The 21,143-nt window shown below is 38.7% G+C and overlaps 2 protein-coding genes across 2 annotated transcripts; one reads left to right on the forward strand and one right to left on the reverse strand.

Moving 5' to 3' along the window:
* Nucleotides 1–457: 457 nt before the first annotated feature.
* LOC133518178 (uncharacterized) lies at nt 458–9,228 on the reverse strand. Its single transcript, XM_061851808.1, has 6 exons — nt 9,028–9,228; nt 8,828–8,942; nt 8,159–8,250; nt 7,451–7,586; nt 6,443–6,567; nt 458–2,175 (listed from the first exon to the last, which is right to left on the reverse strand). Exons 1-6 carry the CDS (start codon nt 9,109–9,111, stop codon nt 2,044–2,046), a joined length of 684 nt encoding a protein of 227 aa, XP_061707792.1. The 5' UTR covers nt 9,112–9,228; the 3' UTR covers nt 458–2,043.
* A 276-nt stretch (nt 9,229–9,504) lies between these two features.
* Nucleotides 9,505–21,142, forward strand: LOC133518175 (phospholipase A2 group XV-like). Its single transcript, XM_061851804.1, has 6 exons — nt 9,505–10,195; nt 10,285–10,659; nt 11,611–11,838; nt 16,890–17,061; nt 17,616–17,738; nt 18,486–21,142. The coding sequence occupies exons 1-6, from the start codon at nt 10,108–10,110 to the stop codon at nt 18,736–18,738; spliced, it is 1,239 nt and encodes a 412-aa protein (XP_061707788.1). The 5' UTR covers nt 9,505–10,107; the 3' UTR covers nt 18,739–21,142.
* The last annotated feature ends 1 nt before the right edge of the window (nt 21,143 follows it).

Genomic DNA, 21,143 nt, shown 5'->3' on the forward strand with positions numbered 1-21,143 from the left:
GCATGGGTCGCAGTAGGTACATGCCCAAAAATAAAAGTGAACTAAAATGCCTGCTATTGTTAATAAAATGTGCTCGCTTAGACAACAGACTACTAAGCTAAGATATCTATACGAGTAAAAGAGGAGCGTCAGCGGAAGAGCAGTAATAATATTGTTTTGATTAATGCACAAATTCATCATTTTAATTGTGCTATTTAGTGCCTTAGTTTTTTTTTTCGGGCGGGGTACCACATGACGATATTATAATAAAGATGATTTTTTTAATACCACGTCGGTGGCAAACAACCATACGGCCCGCCTGGTGGTAAGATGATTGACCGATTCTGCCCCATGCCCCGCAGAAACTAAGTGTAGTGAGATGACCATAACAGTTGATACATGATGTCAACATTGTCAACAGGGCCTTGACCCGTGGTGGGGTATTTCGGGCGGAGTGACAAAATAACAAACAAACAAATAAAGTGATTATAAAATTGTATTTCCTGTTAACAATTATAACTATCCGAGTATACATTTACTATTTACCATAATTTTAATTCATCACAACAACTACATTGTTATTAAACGCAAATCCCACTAAATTAAACTAATTTTAGTAAAAAATATGGACGACGCGACGACGAAATGGTCGTAACATTTGTTTACAAAATCGTTATTTTTTTTATAAAATAGAATAATAAATATTTCAAAAATCAAAAGATTGAGCCAAAATACAATTTTACGTAGAAAAGTAATCCTTACCTAGGCAACCTATAGTTAAAACCGTTATGATTTACATACTTACATTATAATTAAATAATGCACACAACACAATATGAAAAGTCAGTGGCATAAAAAAACACGGTGATTTTTAATAATCCAAAGGGGCCTTTTAGTTGTTTGTTTTTATTGATTGTAGGCCTGTACATAGTGAAACATAAGAGTAAATGGTACTCACTGACCTTATCAGTTGGTTACGTGGTTCCACGGAACCAACCGTTGTTAGGCCACTCTCGTTTATAATTATAACTAAAACTAATAGTTATATGTATTCAATTATCACAATATTCAACAATCACAATCCGCCAATTGTGTGACAGCAAATGTTGACTACTTATTAAGTAAACATTTTGGAACCACTCACAAGGTATGGGGGGTGAGAAAAAACATAGGTATGGGGGGTGATTCGTCGATAAAATTCATCGTACTATACGCGCTAAGTATTCTATTTTTACTATGAGATTATTTGTATTTGATATTGATATGTATGGTGGAAAGAGAACAGGTAGAAATCTAGAAATATACGAAGAGTAGATTAAAACTTTGAAATCCGGTTAGAAGGACCAAAGCGACTAAACCTTTAAAAAAAGTCTATTTTCTAATCAAAATGACTATTGAATGTGGTGACCATAATCCAACGTCAAATAGCAGCAGATGTACTGGTTAAAGGAGGTCAACAATATCTACACACGACTTTATTGTCAAGAAAGTACGGTAGAACGTTTCTGTAAAATGTGTAGACATATCTGATATTAACAGTTGTACATCTGAATTTAACGTCTCGAAAAGCTACGTCCGGATGGGAAGTCCTTGAGCTGGAATCAAGATCAGCTGAAATGTTTCATGTCCTTTAGAAGCAGCACATTATTAGTTATTACTTGTTATTGTTCTTCAGCGGCGAAGAAATCATACCTTTGGACGTCTTCTACCTGATGATGAGAATAGAGTTCGTCTAATCTAAGCTAACTCTGCGCCGACTTTAAAGTGTCAAAATTTGACGTTTACAGTGACATTCTCACACACTCTATCACGTTTACGGTGACACTCTCACACTGTCAATATAAAGTCGGTGCAGATTTAGCTTGGTCCGATTCTATTATCATAAGTACCTATTACTTTGAGCACTAGATATTCTTAAGTTAGGCTAAGCTTAGGCCGGATTTCCGCCTAGGCCAATAAGGCAGGCAACCGACCAATGATTTTGAGATGGAGAAGGGGGCCCCCCTAAATTCTAGGTGCCATACCAAGAGCCCAGGGGCCCTAGGTCTCTAAATCCGGGCCTGGTTAGAGCGCGGTGCGCTGGTCGTACACGATGACGGCGTCAGCATCGAAGAACTGGCTCCGGGACTTGCTGAGCGCGATGATGGCGGCGTGCTCGCTGCGCATGCGGTTCTTGTACTTCTTGCTCAGCGACACCTGCGCCCACGGGACGGGATGCGTACAAACAAGATCAAGTCTCATGAGGGTGCGTTCGATCAAGTCACGATTATGGATGTGCCGTCGAAAAGTTTCCGAAATTGCAATATTTCCACATGGGGCACATGGAAAAGTTACGTAAACTTCTCATATTTTCGTATGGGACTCGAAATTTTTCATTTCCATAATGAAAGTTTTCGTTTTCTATGAAATTTTCCTTAAATACTTCCTAGAACTTTTGCAAATTCCTGGAATCTTTCCGCAACTTGCACATCTGTATCACGATTTATTTGCGAAAGGGATCGACTGTACAGTCAAGGTATGAAATATCGATACAGACAAAGTGTCAAAAATATGTATACACGACCTTATTGCCTACATATTAAGGTAGTGTGTACTTTTTGTGTGACTTTGTCCGTATCGATATTTAATCCCTTGATTGTACGTACCAAGGTATGCGGTGCACCATCAGTTCATCACTGTTGACTGATAATTTGTATTGTTTGTAAAAATGGACATGTAAAAGTGCCCCTGTGGCCTATTTGCTGAATAAATGTTTCATATTTGATATTTAGCGTGGAGCTGCTGCAGGTCGTCCTCAGTGGACAGGGGGCGGGGTTCGGGTCGCAGGAACGGCTCACACGATGCTGGAGCTGCTATAGACAAGTGCAGCTCTGGGACGGCTAGGTAGTGGACAGGTACCTTAGCGTAGAGCTGCTGCAGGTCGTCCTCAGTGGACAGAGGTCGCGGTTTGGGTCGCAGGAACGGCTCACACGATGCTGGAGCTGCTAGACAAGTGCAGCTCTGGGACGGCTAGGTAGTGGACAGGTACCTTAGCGTAGAGCTGCTGCAGGTCGTCCTCAGTGGACAGAGGTCGCGGTTTGGGTCGCAGGAACGGCTCACACGATGCTGGAGCTGCTAGACAAGTGCAGCTCTGGGACGGCTAGGTACCCAACTAGCAAAAACACGCTTAGAATAGTCTCAAGACTACAATTTTTTCGCTCTTATATTGATCTTATATCATCGTATAAGCCCGGATTTGGGCACAAATTATAAGCGTATTTATTTTGATATCGTTCTAATATCAGTCTAATTGAATGCTGCTTGCATTTACAGTAATCTTTCCAAAACTTATTTAAGCTACCTTAGGCTAATATCGCTTTTACGTAAGTATCTTGTAAACCTACATAGGCTTATATTGGTCCAACGTTAGAATCTTATGAGCCTAAATAAGCTTATTTAGATTTTTTGTAAGGTCACACAGAGAGTTGAAACATTCTATTTGTGAAGTATAAGTGTACGAGTGAAAATAAATGCAGCAGCGTGACATAAATATGTTAGTGTAAGTATTTATCTAACTGTTTATGAATTATGTTTAAATATAATAACGTGCTCGTTATCATCGTGTGTGTTTATGTTTTACGGTATGTAATCACGTGGGAAAATATTATTTACTGTAAAGTAGACCCTGTTTTCCACTTCAAACTTCATGCGCCTGATCAAATATGGTATTTGTATCCGTTTATAATTATTTTATTTCTTTATTTGTACTGATAGTCAGCCATAGCTGTAGGTGTATTTTTAAAGCGCACTATTAGACTATTTTAAGATTATTTACACTAAATTCTGCATTCAGAATACAAATGATATGGCCATGTTGAATTAATTAGGGTTCCTTGGTTTACTTACTAAAACCCTAAATACATTTGTTTATCCTTACTAGATCACTTGACACATACTAATAAACTAAATGTTTTTTTTTATTTAAGTGACAAGATTGGTGATGCAAAATGGTTGTATTTATGGATATAGACCATTACTTGATGAAGAAAGACTTCCGCATGTTAAAACAATTAACATGGCCTTAGGAAGAAACACAATATACAAGTCTTGTTATTAAGCTACTATGCCAATACATTCCAGGAGACAACTCATTAATTTGCACAATCTCTTTGTTTGTGTTAAGCAGTGTCCTTGCGTCCTTTGGTAGAACATTATTTAGTCTTCTGTTTAAAATAATTAGCAATCCATTTACTGCTGCATGAGGGATATTAAATTTTAACGCCCATTTTTGTAATTCACTTTTTAAGGCAAAATCTTTCTCATAATCTGTTTCGTCATCGGTCGAAGATTCTTTTTCACTAAAATCATTAATTTTACATACTGAAACATTGTCCTCCACCTCTACATCTTTCATGCAAGCAGAACCTACAGAACCCTCACTAATATTTTCACCAACACTACCTTGTCTTGGCAGGAGCTGTGTATGTATTTGATTTACTTATGATTTTTTTGTACTTCTGAATTTTCTGCCGATAACCATCACTTCTCGAACGTTTTTTCCAGTTGTCGTAATCCATACCTATTTAAAATTACACTCTTACTTTAAATTACAAAAAAAAAAAAAATTAAATAATTAAATATCATACTTACAAGTGTTCCCAAAATCGATTTAAGATCAAACGATCTTATATTGATCTTGTCTTTTGTGATATAAGTATCTTTATCCTATATCACTCTAATATCTTACTAAAGTGCTGCTGTTGATCTTATTATGCTTGTTTATAGCTTTAATTAAGATCAGAAAAGTACGTACTTACAGTGTTCTTATGCTATGTTGACATTAGTCAAGTTCAATGAGACTTCGTAAATGTTATTGTAGGACCAAGAGGCTTATAATAGTATAATACTATGTTGATATTAGTCTTACATTCTTACAATAGCATATATAAAGTCTAATATAAAATCAAATGAACTTAGAGAAAGGGGATATAAGACCAGGCACTCTCAAGTTCAATAAGACTTCGTAAATGTTATTGTAGGACCAAGAGGCTTATAATAGTATTATACTATGTTGATATTAGTCTTACATTCTTACAATAGCATTTATAAAGTCTAATATAAAATCAAATGAACTTAGAGAAAGGGGATATAAGACTAGGTACTCTCAAGTTCAATGAGACTTCGTAAATGTTATTGTAGGACCAAGAGGCTTATAATAGTATTATACTATGTTGATATTAGTCTTACATTCTTACAATAGCATTTATAAAGTCTAATATAAAATCAAATGTACTTAGAGAAAGGGGATATAAGACCAGGCACTCTCAAGTTCAATGAGACTTCGTAAATGTTCTTGTAAGAGCAAGAGGTTTATAATAGTATTATAAAATGCTCTTATATACATATATAAGACTAGGTAATAAGACTGACCTTACTAAAGCCGGTACTAGCTTGTCTAAGACTAATATAAGAGTGATGATATGTTCCAAAACAATAATAAGAGCTCTATAAGCTCATCAGTTTTATAAAGTGCGCAACCTGAGACTCTTTTGCTAGTTGGGAGTGGACAGGTACCTTAGCGTAGAGCTGCTGCAGGTCGTCCTCAGTGGACAGAGGTCGCGGTTTGGGTCGCAGGAACGGCTCAAACGATGCTGGAGCTGCTAGACAAGTGCAGCTCTGGGACGGCTAGGTAGTGGACAGGTACCTTAGCGTAGAGCTGCTGCAGGTCGTCCTCAGTGGACAGAGGTCGCGGTTTGGGTCGCAGGAAAGGCTCACACGATGCTGGAGCTGCTAGACAAGTGCAGCTCTGGGACGGCTAGGTAGTGGACAGGTACCTTAGCGTAGAGCTGCTGCAGGTCGTCCTCAGTGGACAGAGGTCGCGGTTTGGGTCGCAGGAACGGCTCAAACGATGCTGGAGCTGCTAGACAAGTGCAGCTCTGGGACGGCTAGGTAGTGGACAGGTACCTTAGCGTAGAGCTGCTGCAGGTCGTCCTCAGTGGACAGAGGTCGCGGTTTGGGTCGCAGGAACGGCTCAAACGATGCTGGAGCTGCTAGACAAGTGCAGCTCTGGGACAGCTAGGTAGTGGACAGGTACCTTAGCGTAGAGCTGCTGCAGGTCGTCCTCAGTGGACAGAGGTCGCGGTTTGGGTCGCAGGAACGGCTCAAACGATGCTGGAGCTGCTAGACAAGTGCAGCTCTGGGACGGCTAGGTAGTGGAAAGGTACCTTAGCGTAGAGCTGCTGCAGGTCGTCCTCAGTGGACAGAGGTCGCGGTTTGGGTCGCAGGAACGGCTCAAACGATGCTGGAGCTGCTAGACAAGTGCAGCTCTGGGACAGCTAGGTAGTGGACAGGTACCTTAGCGTAGAGCTGCTGCAGGTCGTCCTCAGTGGACAGAGGTCGCGGTTTGGGTCGCAGGAACGGCTCAAACGATGCTGGAGCTGCTAGACAAGTGCAGCTCTGGGACAGCTAGGTAGTGGACAGGTACCTTAGCGTAGAGCTGCTGCAGGTCGTCCTCAGTGGACAGGGGTCGCGGTTTAGGCCGCAGGAACGCCGGCAGCGAGCGCGTCTTGAGCGCGTCGATGCTCGTGCTGGTAGACAATTCGTCCAGCACTGAAAACAGGGCAAGTAAGTAATCTAGTTGTTGTACATAAATAAATAACAATGAAATTAAATATTTGTAAATATATTCATTTTTGGGGATAATCTGACACAGATCGACTTAATCCAAAACTAAGCAAAGCTTGTAGTATGGGTACTACACGACGAAATACATACTTAAATAGACAAATGCATACGTATACATAGAATATCCGTGCTCATCACACAAATAAATGCCCTTACCGGGGTTCGAATCGCTTGAATACATCCCGAAATACAATACATTAAAGAAAAAACTTCAAAAAATCATAAGTCAAAAACTGTCACTAGTAGGATGTTGATACTTAGCATAAATATCCTTCATCATAAGAGGTACTCACAAAAAAATCCCTGAGTCAAATTGATTTAAGGGCCGACTGTCTATGGAAACCCGACTATGGCCTTTCTTCTATTCTATTCTATAAAAGTACGCAATTATAGTTTAGTATACGAAATCTGAATAAGTAGGTATATCCCACTGCTGGTAAAGGCAGTCCTCAACTGTGCGTTTTTCCAGGAACTTTCTGCCTCGCACTGCTAAACTGTGGAATGAACTGTCGCCTGCGGTATTTCCGGACCGATACGACCTTCAAACCTTCAAGAAAAGAGCGTACTAGCTCCCATCTTAAAGGCCGGCAACGCACTTACAACCCCTCTGGTGTTGCAGGTGTCCATGGGCGGCGGTAATCGCTTACCATCAGGTGATCTGTCCGCTCGTTTGCCTCCTCTACCATAAAAAAAAGGCCTCCTTATATTCCTACAAAAAAGTTTTGGGGTCCAGACCACACCCAAAAAGCCAAATTCGGATTACGGACACGACACACAAGAATGTGCATCTGAAAGTATTGCTGCTCACTGCCACTGGACGCGTACTGCGCCGCCTGGTCCCGGCTGGCGGGCGGCTCGGGCGGCGGCGGCGCCCGCGAGGCGCGCCCGCGGCGCTCCGCGTCGCCCGCGTAGCTCGCCGGCCGCAGGTGCCGGGACACCTGCACCTGCGCCAGCGACACGATATTCTATCATCAGTTGTGAAAGCTCTACCTATTGAAAAACCTAGTAACCTAATTTTTAGTCTTATGATATGATATTCCATGGTTTGACACGGTCACACCAAAACGCAGCTTCCTAGCATTCTCAAATAAGACAGAAGAGTAGCCGACGCTGCGTGTGCCACAGAGACCAACAAATTTTTGTTAAAAAATTTACGAGGAATTAAAACACCTACGGGAACCAATGACCGCCGGTTTTTTGGACCCGTCAACATCTTCGACTATAAATACTTTAGTAGTTTAAGTCACAATGCCTAAACCGCAAGAGCACAATTTACTTTAATATACAAATAATGAACAAAAAACAAAAATTAATCTTTTCTTTTTGGCATTAAATAGGTATGTCAACAGCACACGGCCACCAAACTTTTGTGCATCATCTTGCGCTTTCATCAGAATAGATAATGTGCTTCTTGATACAGCTTAATTGATACTTGATTTAATTCTAACTACATATGTCTAAGCCACCATAAGACTCTTTTTATGTTTACTGGTTCTCGGACAATGATTGAACTTACCTCGGCATTCTTCACCCTCGTGTAGCCGTCCTGACTGGTGTAAGCAGCATAGCTATCTTTGATGCTGCCTTTTTCCTTCAGGTATTGCTCATCTGCGAGTAAATAAATAAATGAATGCGTTAAGGCTCCTTGGTGCATGATATAACTAAAGACAGTTGATGGCTGAGATACACGTCATACTCGTGAACGGGTGCTGTTTGTGGAGACCGGTCTGTTTAAGCTTACACGGGGTACAGGTTATGTTAAAGTATGTAACTTTACTTTTGAGTGGCATTAACGTGAGACACTTCATTCGGTTCTTGTCTGTTTTAATTTTTTGTCTTTTAATTATTTATATAAGAATTCAAGCCTTGGAGACCCTCTACATCTCTAAGGATAATTGAGTATCTTTTTCTATATTTTATCTCTGACACTTAGAGACTTATACATCTCTAAAGAATTTTAGTATTTGTTGGTTTTATTTTTTTATCATAGTTTTTTTTTGTGTAATTTGACATTTAGAGACAGTATACATCTCTAATAAAGTATTTATTATTTCATCAATTCCATATTTGTAATTGTTTTTTTGTAATTTTTATTGTTTGTAAAAATGGAAATGTAAAAGTGCCCCTGTGGGGCCTGTGGCCTATTTGCTGAATAAATGTTTGATGTTTGATGTTAAGCTCTTACCAAAAGATTTCTGGTGACGCGGCATGAGGCGGCAGTAGCAAACTATAGCTAACAAAATTACAACGCCACAAATTCCTCCTATAAGCCAAGATAACCAAACAATTATAACACGGCCCTGCAAGAAATCAAAATCCATTTAAGTTAACAAGAATAACCCTTGAAAATAGTATCGATTAAACATCCTTTTGCCCGGTGCATACCTGCAGAAACATTTCACAATTCAACAAAAAAGTAAAAAAACGCTCGTCTTTGATCCCTCTACATATTGAATGCATCTCTAACATCTTAAGTATCTTAATTTGGTATCAAAATCCTACTTAAAATCTTAAAAACTATTTAAAATCTATCTTAAATTAATAAAAATGAAAGTTCACTGTCCTTGCATTTTTGACTCATTCGAAACATGCGCGCTGGCGCTTTCTACTTTGCGTTCGGAAACAATTATTTTTAGCAATGCAAAACAAATCGAGATACTGTTTACTTTACAATATTGATTGACTTTATATATTACGTATTGACATTAAAGTAACCTTTAATTTAACAAGTAACAATTATTAGTTACTAAATTGAATTAATTAGTTGTTAATAATATGGCATTAATTGTAACATTATTATTTACGTAGAGCTTGGATGGTATATTCTGAACAGCGTTTCAGTTTTTCTGTCAGTTGCAGTCACTTTGTCACTCTGACACTGACGTTTACGTTTCGTTAGTCTGCGGTAATATTTCATCTTAATGTGGAAATTTTATAAATAAATAAGAACATGAAAATTAATGTCCAATTTTAAGCTGGAAGACCTATTTATTTATTTAATTTCCATATTTTGTTTATTGTGGTTACTTTTTAAACTTCACTATCATCCTCTTTAACCATTTTACGATATTTTGTGTCAAAAACTTTGCGTTAAACGTAACGTAATTATATTGGTTGGTAGGTGATTTGCTTGCTCGATTTAATTACATAGTATTATTATCATATTTTATCAACCATGTTTTCATAAACATTCCCAGCTGAGTGCCCCCTGTCTATCCGCGTGTGTTATTGTTATCAGTAGCGTGTTTATTCGCGATCGCGCCGGACTCCCGCATCGTGCGACCGCGGTCGCGACGTCATGACCAGCGTTTTTTGTTAACTGAATTCAATTCAAAGCGATTTTAGGGCACATTGACTACGAAATTACGAAACCAGTGGTAGCCCCACTTGTAGAAGCACTGTTTGCTCACAAGCAAATCGTCAGAATTGCGCCTGCTTCCCATTCGTATTAAATTTAAGTCCAGAATGTCAAGTATTAAAATAAGTTTTGCGTTATTATTTATTTACGGTATTCTCGCTCAAGATTCTTTGGGCTTATCGCCGGTTATCTTAAGTAAGTGATCTACTTCATTTCTATGTTAACATTTATAGCAGTATAATTACAGTTTTCTAGAAATTTCTAAATTGTGTTATTATTTTCAGTTCCCGGAGACGGCGGCAGCCAGTTGGAAGCGAAATTAAATAGGACCTCAGTAGTTCATTACATATGTGCCAAGACATCAGCTGATTATTTCAATATTTGGCTAAATTTGGAGTTGCTGGTGCCATTTGTGATAGACTGTTGGGTGGACAACTTGAGGTTGGAGTACGACAATGTGACGCGCACCACTCGGAACCCTGTGGGCGTTGACGTGCGCGTCCCAGGCTGGGGCACCCCGGAGCCTGTGGAGTGGCTCGACCCCTCACATGATAAGTCTGGGGCATACTTCAACAGTATTGCTGATGCTCTTGTCAAAATAGGATATGTCCGAAATGTGTCCATAAGAGGGGCACCTTATGATTTTCGTAGAGCACCAAGTAAGTATAAAATAGAATTATTTTAAAAAACGTGCATCTTGAGTTTTTATTTGCAGACAAAAGTTTTTTTTAGGGTTCCATAGCCAAATGGCAAAAAACGGAACCCTTATAGATTCGTCATGTCCGTCTGTCTGTCCGTTTATGTCACAGACACTTTTTTCCGAAACTATAAGAGTTATACTGTTCAAACTTGGTAAGTAGATGTATTCTATGAACCGCATTAAGATTTTCAAACAAAATAGAAAAAAAAAAAAAAAATTTTGGGGGTTCCCCATACTTAGAACTGAAACTCAAAAAATCTTTTTTCATCAAACCCATACGTGTGGGGTATCTATGGATAGGTCTTCAAAAATAATATTGAGGTTTATTTTTCACACATTTTACCACTTCCAAAGTGGTAAGATATGTGTCCCCTCCCCCCTATAACTTCTAAAATAAGAGAATGTAAAACCTAAAAAAAATATATGATATACATTACCATGCAAACTTCCACCGAAAATTGGTTCGAACGAGATCTAGTAAGTAGTTTTTTTTTAATATGTCATAAAATTAAAAAAAGATTTTTTTTTATCAAACCCATATGTGTGGGGTATCTATAGATAGGTCTTCAAAAATGATATTTAGGTTTATAATATCATTTTTTTCTAAACTGAATAGTTTGCGGGAGAGACATCCAAAGTGGGAAAATGTGTGCCCTCTCCCCCCTGTAACTTCTAAAATAACAGAATGATAAAACTAAAAAAAATATATGATATACATTAATGGTAATTACCATGCAAACTTCCACCGAAAATTGGTTCGAATGAGATCTAGTAAGTAGTTTTTTTTAATATGTCATAAATGTTACGGAACCCTTCATGGGGGAGTCGGACTCGCACTTGGCCACTTTTTATAACAATTGCCACATTATTGTAGGACTCCAGATATAAATTGTGTTTCTCAATTTCCTAGATGAGAATGCAGAGTTCTTTGTTAAACTAAAGACCTTAGTGGAAGATACCTACAACACCAACAACAAGACATCTGTGACGCTGCTGGTGCACAGCATGGGCGGCTCCATGGCGCTGCACTTCCTGCGGCTGCAGCCGCAGGCCTGGAAGGACCAATACATCCGCCGCCTGCTGTCACTCTCCACACCCTGGGGAGGGGCTGTGAAGGCACTTAAAACTTTTGCCATTGGTGAGTTAGATCTGTATAATTAAGCGGGTCCACACAGAGCGAGCGTACGCACGAGGCAATATCCTCATGCGCAAACCGGCCATTGTAGACGTGCCTCGGCCAAGGCGGCGCGCTCAGGCGAGCAAAATGCGCGCGTCGCCTCGACCGAGGCACGTCTACACTGGCCGGTTTGCGCGTGAGGAAATTGCCTCGCACGTATGCTCGCTCTGTGTGGACCCGGGCCTTTTCTGTGGCAGTAACACATGACATTTTTGTTTATTTAAACATTCTTATGACAGCTGAATGTTAATAAGTGCCTTTCTGTTAGAATTTATAGCAAGAGGTGATAAAATATGATTTTTCCTATATGTCATTAAATTATCCTTATCGTTAATGTGGTCATTCATACTCATTATAAAACGAATGGAAATTATAACCAATATTTATGAATCTCATTGTTACATACTTTACCTTATTCTTATTCTTCTATTTATGAAATTATTAAGTACTTATTGATTAAAAAAACTGAGTGTCATTGTTTATTATAGTCAGACATAGAAGTTTTTGTGGCAAAAACGAGTGCTTAAGAAAATGAAACATCGACAAATAATAACATCGATAAGTCAGTCGTAGATTAATAATAATAAAAATTAAATTCTACTTGCTGTAATTTACCAGGAAATTTCAATAATGCAAATCAATTACAAATCCGACCATAATTTCTTTATTAAGTACATATATTAAGTATTTAAAAATAAAAACGTAAACTGTAGAATACAGTGTCAAAAAATAAGAAAAATACCTATCAAAGAAGATATCGAACGTATTGTGTATTTCGCAGTAGCTATCTTTTTATACAATGTTAAAAATATCTACATATAACGCTAAGGTAACATTGTTAATAGGCATGTCGATATTTGATTTTGTTTATCACATTATTTTGCCACAAAAACTACTATGTAGCTTTATTTGACGTTCATAAGATAGGACAGACAAGACCACGTAGATAGTGGGGTGCTCTGATTCATGGTGTGGTATAAAAATGACAGGCTACAGCCCCGGGGCCTCCACAAAAGAGGGGCCCCACAATAATAAATAATAATAATAATAAAAACATTTATTTCAGACAGAGCCCATACAATCTTGTTAGTTAATCTTAAAAACTAATTATTAATGACTGTTCTTAACTAACTAAAAAGTAAAATAAAATAAAATAAATAAATAAACATAATAAGCACAACATAGGGTCAGCAGTGTTTGACAACATGCATGGACGTCCACCGGGCTAACTAATAGGGTTGTCCCAGCGGTTAGCAAACATGCTCAAGATGTGATTGGGACTGCCGCGCAGACGGGACATGAGCGAGGCACACCTTTTCCTCATGACGGCCGCGAAGCCATCTGTCCTGGCTTCGGCAAACATGCCAGACGCGCTACAGTGTCGCGGCAGCCCCATCAGCACCCAGAAACAATACAGTCTTCGAAAAATTTACCATTTTATTTGGAAAATAATCTAGGGCCTCCACTCCTTTATTGCCCGAGTATTCTAGACCTCTAAATCTGGCATTGCCTCCGACAACCATCGCGTTTACGTTGACACTATTGAGTGCACTAACAATTTACGTTCGGCAATTTGCAAAACGTTTCACATTTGTAAAATGACGACTCCGTTTATAAAATGCCGAATCTTAAAATTTGACTGCGACACGAATTAATGTAACAGGTGTTGTATAAGTACGTATATTAACAAATATTTATTGAAATATACTATAGTTTACAAGTAACAAGTAGTAATTGACAATCCCCACTGATTTCATTGTCACTCGATTATAACTGCCTATTATAGTAGTGGACAAGGTACAATTATTACAACCTACTGACGTGACCATGCTGACCATCGTACGATGGGTACAATGACCCGGATTTCAAGATATTTATTTTTCCTTTATTGCAAACCATGGTACATATGTTGTTACAAAAGATTAAACTATCACATGGACCCGGACAGGGTATAGCAATTTATTTAATTTAATTGCTGTCTTGCATGTTGGTTTCATTTTTGTACGGAATTAAATGAGTACAGTCACTAGCCTAATTAACCAAGCAGGAGAGGTGTTCAACATTAAGTGTACTTGCTCTTACCAGTATTCTCTTAACATCAGAGTTGTGTGCTGTTTGAACACCTCGCCTGATTAACTATTTTTGCTGCTGCATTTAACCTCTGTAACCTTGTTAGAACATTCGAAATACTCGAATTTTATGAATACGATATTATTCAGCTCGTTAAAAATAAGTCTTGACCTTATTACGCAAAATGTGTCACTATATCTATCGTTGATATGGGCTGACGTCGGTCGCGGGCGTCGCGGCGTTGCGTCTTCTGATCAATGTGCGGATACAGGAAATAATAAACAAATCGCTAGTTATTACAGACTTGTAAGATACTCATTTGTATTAGGAACCCCACTCATAAGAGTTAAAGTTCAAATTACTAATCAATGCGAAATACGAGTACGAAACGCAGATTTAATTTAACAAATGCGAATTTACTACACGACAAAGAAAGTTACGATGATAAAGAGAATTATATACTTACGTCATAAGTAAGGTCATAACTGTGGCATTGTTTTGCAGAACAAAGAAACCTAATTATTATTACTTCATAGCATAATAAATTCAATTCTTATGGGACGGATGGGAATAGAATTGTGATCACGGGGACGGACAGGCGGGAATAGAAAACACTTTGTAAAACATGGGCCTGAATAGGGACAATGAATAGTCTAAATAGTACATTTCAATGCATTTACGAGTCCCAAGATCTCCCAGTCCGAGTTTTTTAAGAGCCGTAGTCGAATGAGACTTGCACACGTACAATCAGATGCAGAGTGTACAGATGATACCCCCCTAGGCTGATTGTATGCAGGGGGGGGGGGTCACCTCTCTGCAGCAATTATTACAACTCATTTCATACAAAAACACTTTCACACAGGGATCGGAACCGGTTTTTTGGAAAAACTTTGAAATAAACATATATTTCGGTTTATTTTATACTCTAAATATAGGACTCGGTTGTGTTTTAGATAACGACTTCGTATTATTAGATTGCCCAATTAGAAAGGGAATAATTAACAAAGAACGAAAAAATACCGTTTTCGTTCCCATACAAAAAATACCGGTTTCCGATCCCTGCTTTCACAGTTGCAATAGGTAATTAAAATAATGTTTTAGTGAAATATCGTATAACAACGTATAACAGAGGGCTCGGGCTATAGTCCCCACGCTAGCCCAATGCGTTTTGGGGACTTCGCATACACCTTTGAATTCCTTCGCAGATGTATGCAGGTTTCCTCACGATGTTTTCCTTCACCGAAAAGCTAGTGGTAAAAATCAAATCCCACCAAAAACATTCTGAAAAAAACTAGCCAAGTCTCGATGGAGCTGCTTGTTTATCTCTAAATAGTAATGAAATCTAGACAAAGTCATGCCAAGTCGAAGGTTCCTTATTGCGATTTCTTTATTATTATAGTTAATGTCTTGTGACTTGGCCGTTGAAGGGTACACAAGGGTACAAAACCAGGTGCTCCATGACACCATTGCACCAATCTGTCGCCAGAACCGCTACCCATTAATGTAATCATTAAAGAAGGCCGTCTGTACTGGAAATATTTTTTTATACTGTTTGTTTCAGGCTCGCCTAAACATAAGTATTATTGAAATACGCAGCTTTATCAAGCCTACAATTGCCTGGTTATTGAATCAACGTTTCCCAAGTGGCAATTTTCCATCGTCAATGGGTAGCGGTTCTGGCGACAGATTGGTGCAATGGTGTCATGGAGCACCTGGTTTTGTACCCTTGTGTACCCTTCAACGTGGGCTTATTGATTTATTTTATTCGATTTTCTTATTTGGCAGTTTTTTTCTTACAAATCCAATACAAATTATTACAAATCTTTCTTTTCTTTTTTTCCGGTTCTGATTCTTGTACAGTAGCAACAGTTTTTCGTATTGCCCATTCACGTTCATTATTTATTCTTTTAGACGGTTTAATTTCTGAACGATTGGCGCGGTATTTACGCCTAAGCCGGTTGTATTCGGTGATCGCTGAAGCTTGAGCTTTTATACTCTTGAAGTCAACATTTATGAAGCGCACCCCATGAAGAACGTGTGCGGGTATCACCGCTACTCTTAGTCCAATGCATTATATTTTGACCAAATTTTGTTTTCTAATCAGGGTCACCAGGTACTCCAGATCTTCGATTATCCTAGTTTTTATAATTTTCCCTTTATGTGGCCATTAAACCCTGACTGTGTACCAAATTTCAGCTCTCTGAGTTTATGGGAAGTACTAGTTATATTTTGATGATCATGAGTGAGTGAGTGAGTGTCATAAATGCGAAACTTTGCTTTCGCTTAACTTCGGAACTAAATGACCTACAGACTTGAAATTTTGGATTTTAAGTATGTGATTATAGCATACTGAATGACGAAAATTTCTGCGTTCTGGTCTTATCCAGAGGTTCTCAAATAGGGGCTTGAAAATGCGGCGAAATGGTTCCAGTAAAGGATGGTACGGCAGTGATTGCTTCGCGCTCGACTTGGCGGGGGAACTGCCGTGCCCCCAGATAACATTTCGTACATAAGTTCCGAAAAACTGATTGGTACGAGCCAGGATTTGAACCCGCAACCTCCGGATTGAAAGTCGGACGTCATATCCACTCGGCCACCACCGCTTATTTATTTATATAATAACAAATATATACTTAATTTATATCGTGTAAAAATATTTTTTGGACGTAATAAACGTGTAATGATGAAACTAAAAAACCAAAGTTTTTGGACATCCTAACTTTTTGGTGTGTCTACGTACGTCTGTACGGATTACTGTCAGAAATAAATTTTAAATAGTTGGAAAAGTATAAAAAGCACTAGTTAACTAAAAAAACAACTTTGCGAACGCTAAACAACTACGTAAAGTAGCACTTTTTGAGCAACTGTATTAAATAAAATATATTATTTTTGCCAATGAATATTGTTGTAGCTGATAGTTAAGATTGTGTTTCTCGTGGTAGGCGACGACCTGGGGTCCCGCGTGCTGCGCGAGAGCGTGCTGCGCGCGCAGCAGGTCACGTGCCCGTCGCTGGCGTGGCTGCTGCCGTCCCGGCTGTTCTGGAAGCCGCAGGAGGTGCTAGTGCAGACCGACAAGTACAACTACACCATCAACGATCTGCAGAAACTGTTCACGTGAGTACCGCGTCGGTCTCTATTTCAAGTCAAGTGAAAGCCCAGTCTGTTTCTGCAAGGCACGATCAATGGTAAAAATATGTTTGCTGCCTTGTGAACATTGGCGAAGAAGTACTTATTTTTGGCACGTGTGTCAAGTTAGCGCCGATCCTCTAGAACCGTTTGGACAATAGCCGCTTTATAGGAACGAAGGGACAACCCTTTTCTGTTTCCCATTCGGTGAACTTTCACATTCTTATTAATAATATGTTAGTTTAAAAATAGCCTTGATTCAGTCAGTGGGACTAAAATGTATTTATGGGTATGGTATGTAGGTATGGTACAATCAATTCTTTATCTATAAATGTGTATGCATCAACAAGTTTTGAACTGGTGCTATAACGTTCAGTGACCTGGTAGAGATAGTTTACGAATTTTCTGCGGACAATACTTATACATATAACATTTCAATAGGTACAAATTTTTTATTGGTAAAAATCTCATTTTAAAATCCCTAAAACGACCAAATCCCAACAATTATGCAAGTATAGGTAAATAAAATGAAAATATTCCAGCGATATGAACCTGCCGGACGCGTGGGAGATGCGCAAGGACACGGAGCAGTTCTCGACGGACTTCAGCGCGCCGGGGGTGGAGGTGCACTGCGTGTACGGGTACAACATCTCCACCGTCGACAGGTGACTGCATAATATGTCTGCGTTTCACACAAGCAACATTCATTGGAGCAGCCGACTTATGACTTCAATGTTCATATAATTATTTGCTACAACCTAATTGATTTTTACAAATTTTTATTTACTTTCACCTGACCGTCGTCTGTTTGTAATCAAATCTTGCAAGTTAAATTTGATCCACTTCCCGGTTTCCGATTGAGCTGAAAATTTGCATATATATGTAAGTCGGGTGACAATGTAATATTATGGTACTATCGAGCTGATCTGATGATGGAGACGAGGTGGACATAGGAACTCAGTGATAAAATAACGCAACCTAAATATGTATTGTGTTTGGGGTTTTTAGAATTGGCTCGATGAGTATTAGTTGCCTGTGGAAAGAAAAGTACAGTCAGCGATAAAAGCTTGTACCAAAAATGAAATTTTTGCCAAAAACTTTTCGATGTTCTTCGCTACACTTTGTATTTTCATAGCAAATTCTTTGTGTTAAATCATATCTGAGAGAACAACAAACATGTTCGTGGGTGGAAAGTGATCATTCAGTAGATCGTGCGCGGGCAGGTGCTTCGGTCTGATATTTTTCCGAGTTTCCCCAGATTTGTATTCCCCAGATAAGCATTTTACTTTTTCATTTTCTGTGGGGTCGGAGGAAAAGGAGGTTTCGAACTCTTTCGGCCGGCGTCGGCAACGGAGGCGATGGCGCCCCGAGACTCGAGCAATGTTCCGTAACGTTTCCCATCCGCGGCGCAGGCTGGTGTACAAGCCGGGCTCGTGGCTGGACGGGCGGCCGCTGCTGGCGGCGGGCGACGGCGACGGCACGGTCAACGCGCGCTCGCTGGCGGCGTGCGAGCACTGGGCGCGGCGGGTGGGGTATACCACCAGCACCACCACCCTCAACAACAAGCCCGTCAAGGCGCTGCCGCTGCCCAACGCCGAGCACCTCGACATCCTGCACGACCCGCGCGTGCTGGACTACGTCGCGACCGTCATGCGCCGCCCGTAAAGGTGAAGCCGCCTGTGGCGCGCGCTTTGTACGGACTCTACGTTCACTTTTGGCGGAACGGCCCCTTGCCCCCTCATATAATAAAAAATGCCAAAACGCAACGTGGGGTTGCCGGAGAGCGTGACGCGAAGACGCGAGAGGTCGATGCCATGTTTATACTCGAAATATCTGGTCTGACATTTGGAACGTAAAAACATAAAAAAAAAAAACCAATTTATTATAAGACTCGGTCAAAAAACCAGTTACGTCCACTGTTTCGTGCAATGTTATGAAAAAGTTGTATTAATTGAATAGGTAAATGAGTTTTAGTATGATAGCTTAAGCGAGGCGGTGAGTTTAACTTCGGCAATTTTAATCAGCTTCTAGAAGAGCACAGATTCAATATTGTATTCTAAAACAATATTGATAGGAAAGTGGTTTAATGAAACTAGTTTTTTTTTTCTATAAAATAGTGTTTGGAGTTTTTAAGAGTGTCTCGATGAGTATTAGTTGCCAGTAGAGAAAAGTACAGTCAGCAATAAAAGATTGTGCCAAAAACGAAATTTTAGCTAAAAACTTATTACTTATATCTTGGAAACTTTGCGTCTTAGTGACATGACTACTTACTAACTTACACAAAACGAAAGCAAATGTGCTTCAAGTTTAATTAAGTCAATTTTTTGTATATCTTGAATAGTTTTCGATATACGGATATCACAAATACTATACAATATATCAAAAAACTTGACTACATAAAACTTATAACAAATTTAACTAACTTTAATTTTATGTAAATGGTCATGTCGCTAAGTTTCCGAGATATAATCGAAAAACTGCCTTTTGATACGTTCGCCTCCTAATTAGTCGAAACAAAGTTACGAAGTCAAAAATTGTGTTCCCTCTATAACTTATTTTTTAGCATTCGTTGCCCGGCCTATTAGAGATCTACTGATATTAGATATAAGAAGTTTATTTTTGTATATTTAGCATCAACGTCATATGGTCCTGTGCAATGACTAGTCAATCAATTCATTATGAAATATGTCCGTTTTAGCTTATGCTTCGGTATTGTAATATTTATATGCAATAATCGTATTAAATCAGGGTACTTTTATTATTGATGCTCTCTAACGAAATGAGATTTATTTTTGTTGATAGGAGAATAATTTTAATAGCTCAATTTACCATAATAATGTTTCTGCTGCGTAAAAAGTGTTTTTTTTTTTTACTAATTCATCAAATATATAATTGTCTGTCCCCGCCCAAGCGATCGGGGGCGCGGAAATAGAAATGAGTCGTACCCATCTATCACTGCGGGCCACTGACGGGAATAAAAATACTCTATATAACATATAATTTATTTATACATAACTTACCATGCCCTACTCTCCCCAGGGGCAACTAACGGGAATAAAACGTACTATCTGTGGGAACAAACCGAAGTTTAATTTGGAACCTTCCAAAATAAACTTACCAATCAATACCTATGGATTGCTAAAATTATTTTCGGTGTACATTTTTTTGTGTGGCCTGGCTTTGCCGACCGAGTCAATATTGCTATCTTTTAACACAAATTAAAATAGTAAACCTAAAATAATATAAGTATTTACCTATATACTTATCAATTCACTTCTGATTAATTTTTATACCATTCCATTGATTTATGATAGTGGTTCATAATAATTGTTAGCAATTTCTATTTACTTACATAGATAATTATGTAAGTAACTATATATTCACGATTAAACTTTGACGTAAATATCACACGTGATACTCGTTTATTTTTAAAGTTACCATTGTCTTACTATAGCTAAGTATAAGTAATTGTATAAGTTACGATAGGTTTGTATATAGTTTATTTAGGACTCGAACTGTACTAAAGTATATTTGTAAAATGGTCTTGCCTTCCTATATTACTTGTAAGGATTATATTTTAAACAATTGAAAACCTTTCATTGTTTCGTGTTACCCGTTAAAAGTTGTCTAGACGGGACTACCCGCTATCGCTGCCAATGGATTAGCGACTAATGTCCAATGACTTAAGGTTTTATTTGGCGATCCAAGGGATAACTTAGTTTTAATATAACAGTACTGTTAAATAAAATATGTGTAATAAAGCTATTTATTTTATATTTTTGATTTGATTTGATACTTTGTTCTTTTTACTGTAAGTTCTCGGCTGTGATAAATATGCTCCATTGTTGTGAGACTATCACGCCAATATAATGTGTTTATATTTGGGTAATATTTTTGTGGACTCTCTCTCTCTCTCTCTCTCTCTCTAGCGCGCGGACATTGTCCACTGAATAGACGAAAAGTCCAAACTGTGAAGGTTAGCTTGAGCCTCCATATTAGAGCCGTATACCATAAAGTAAGTTCGCCGATCTGTTAAATAAAAGAAATTAAATAAATAAACAAACAAAAAC

Source organism: Cydia pomonella, chromosome 5 (genome assembly GCF_033807575.1).
Source record: "Cydia pomonella isolate Wapato2018A chromosome 5, ilCydPomo1, whole genome shotgun sequence".
In the NCBI taxonomy this organism is placed as follows: Eukaryota; Metazoa; Arthropoda; class Insecta; order Lepidoptera; family Tortricidae; genus Cydia; species Cydia pomonella.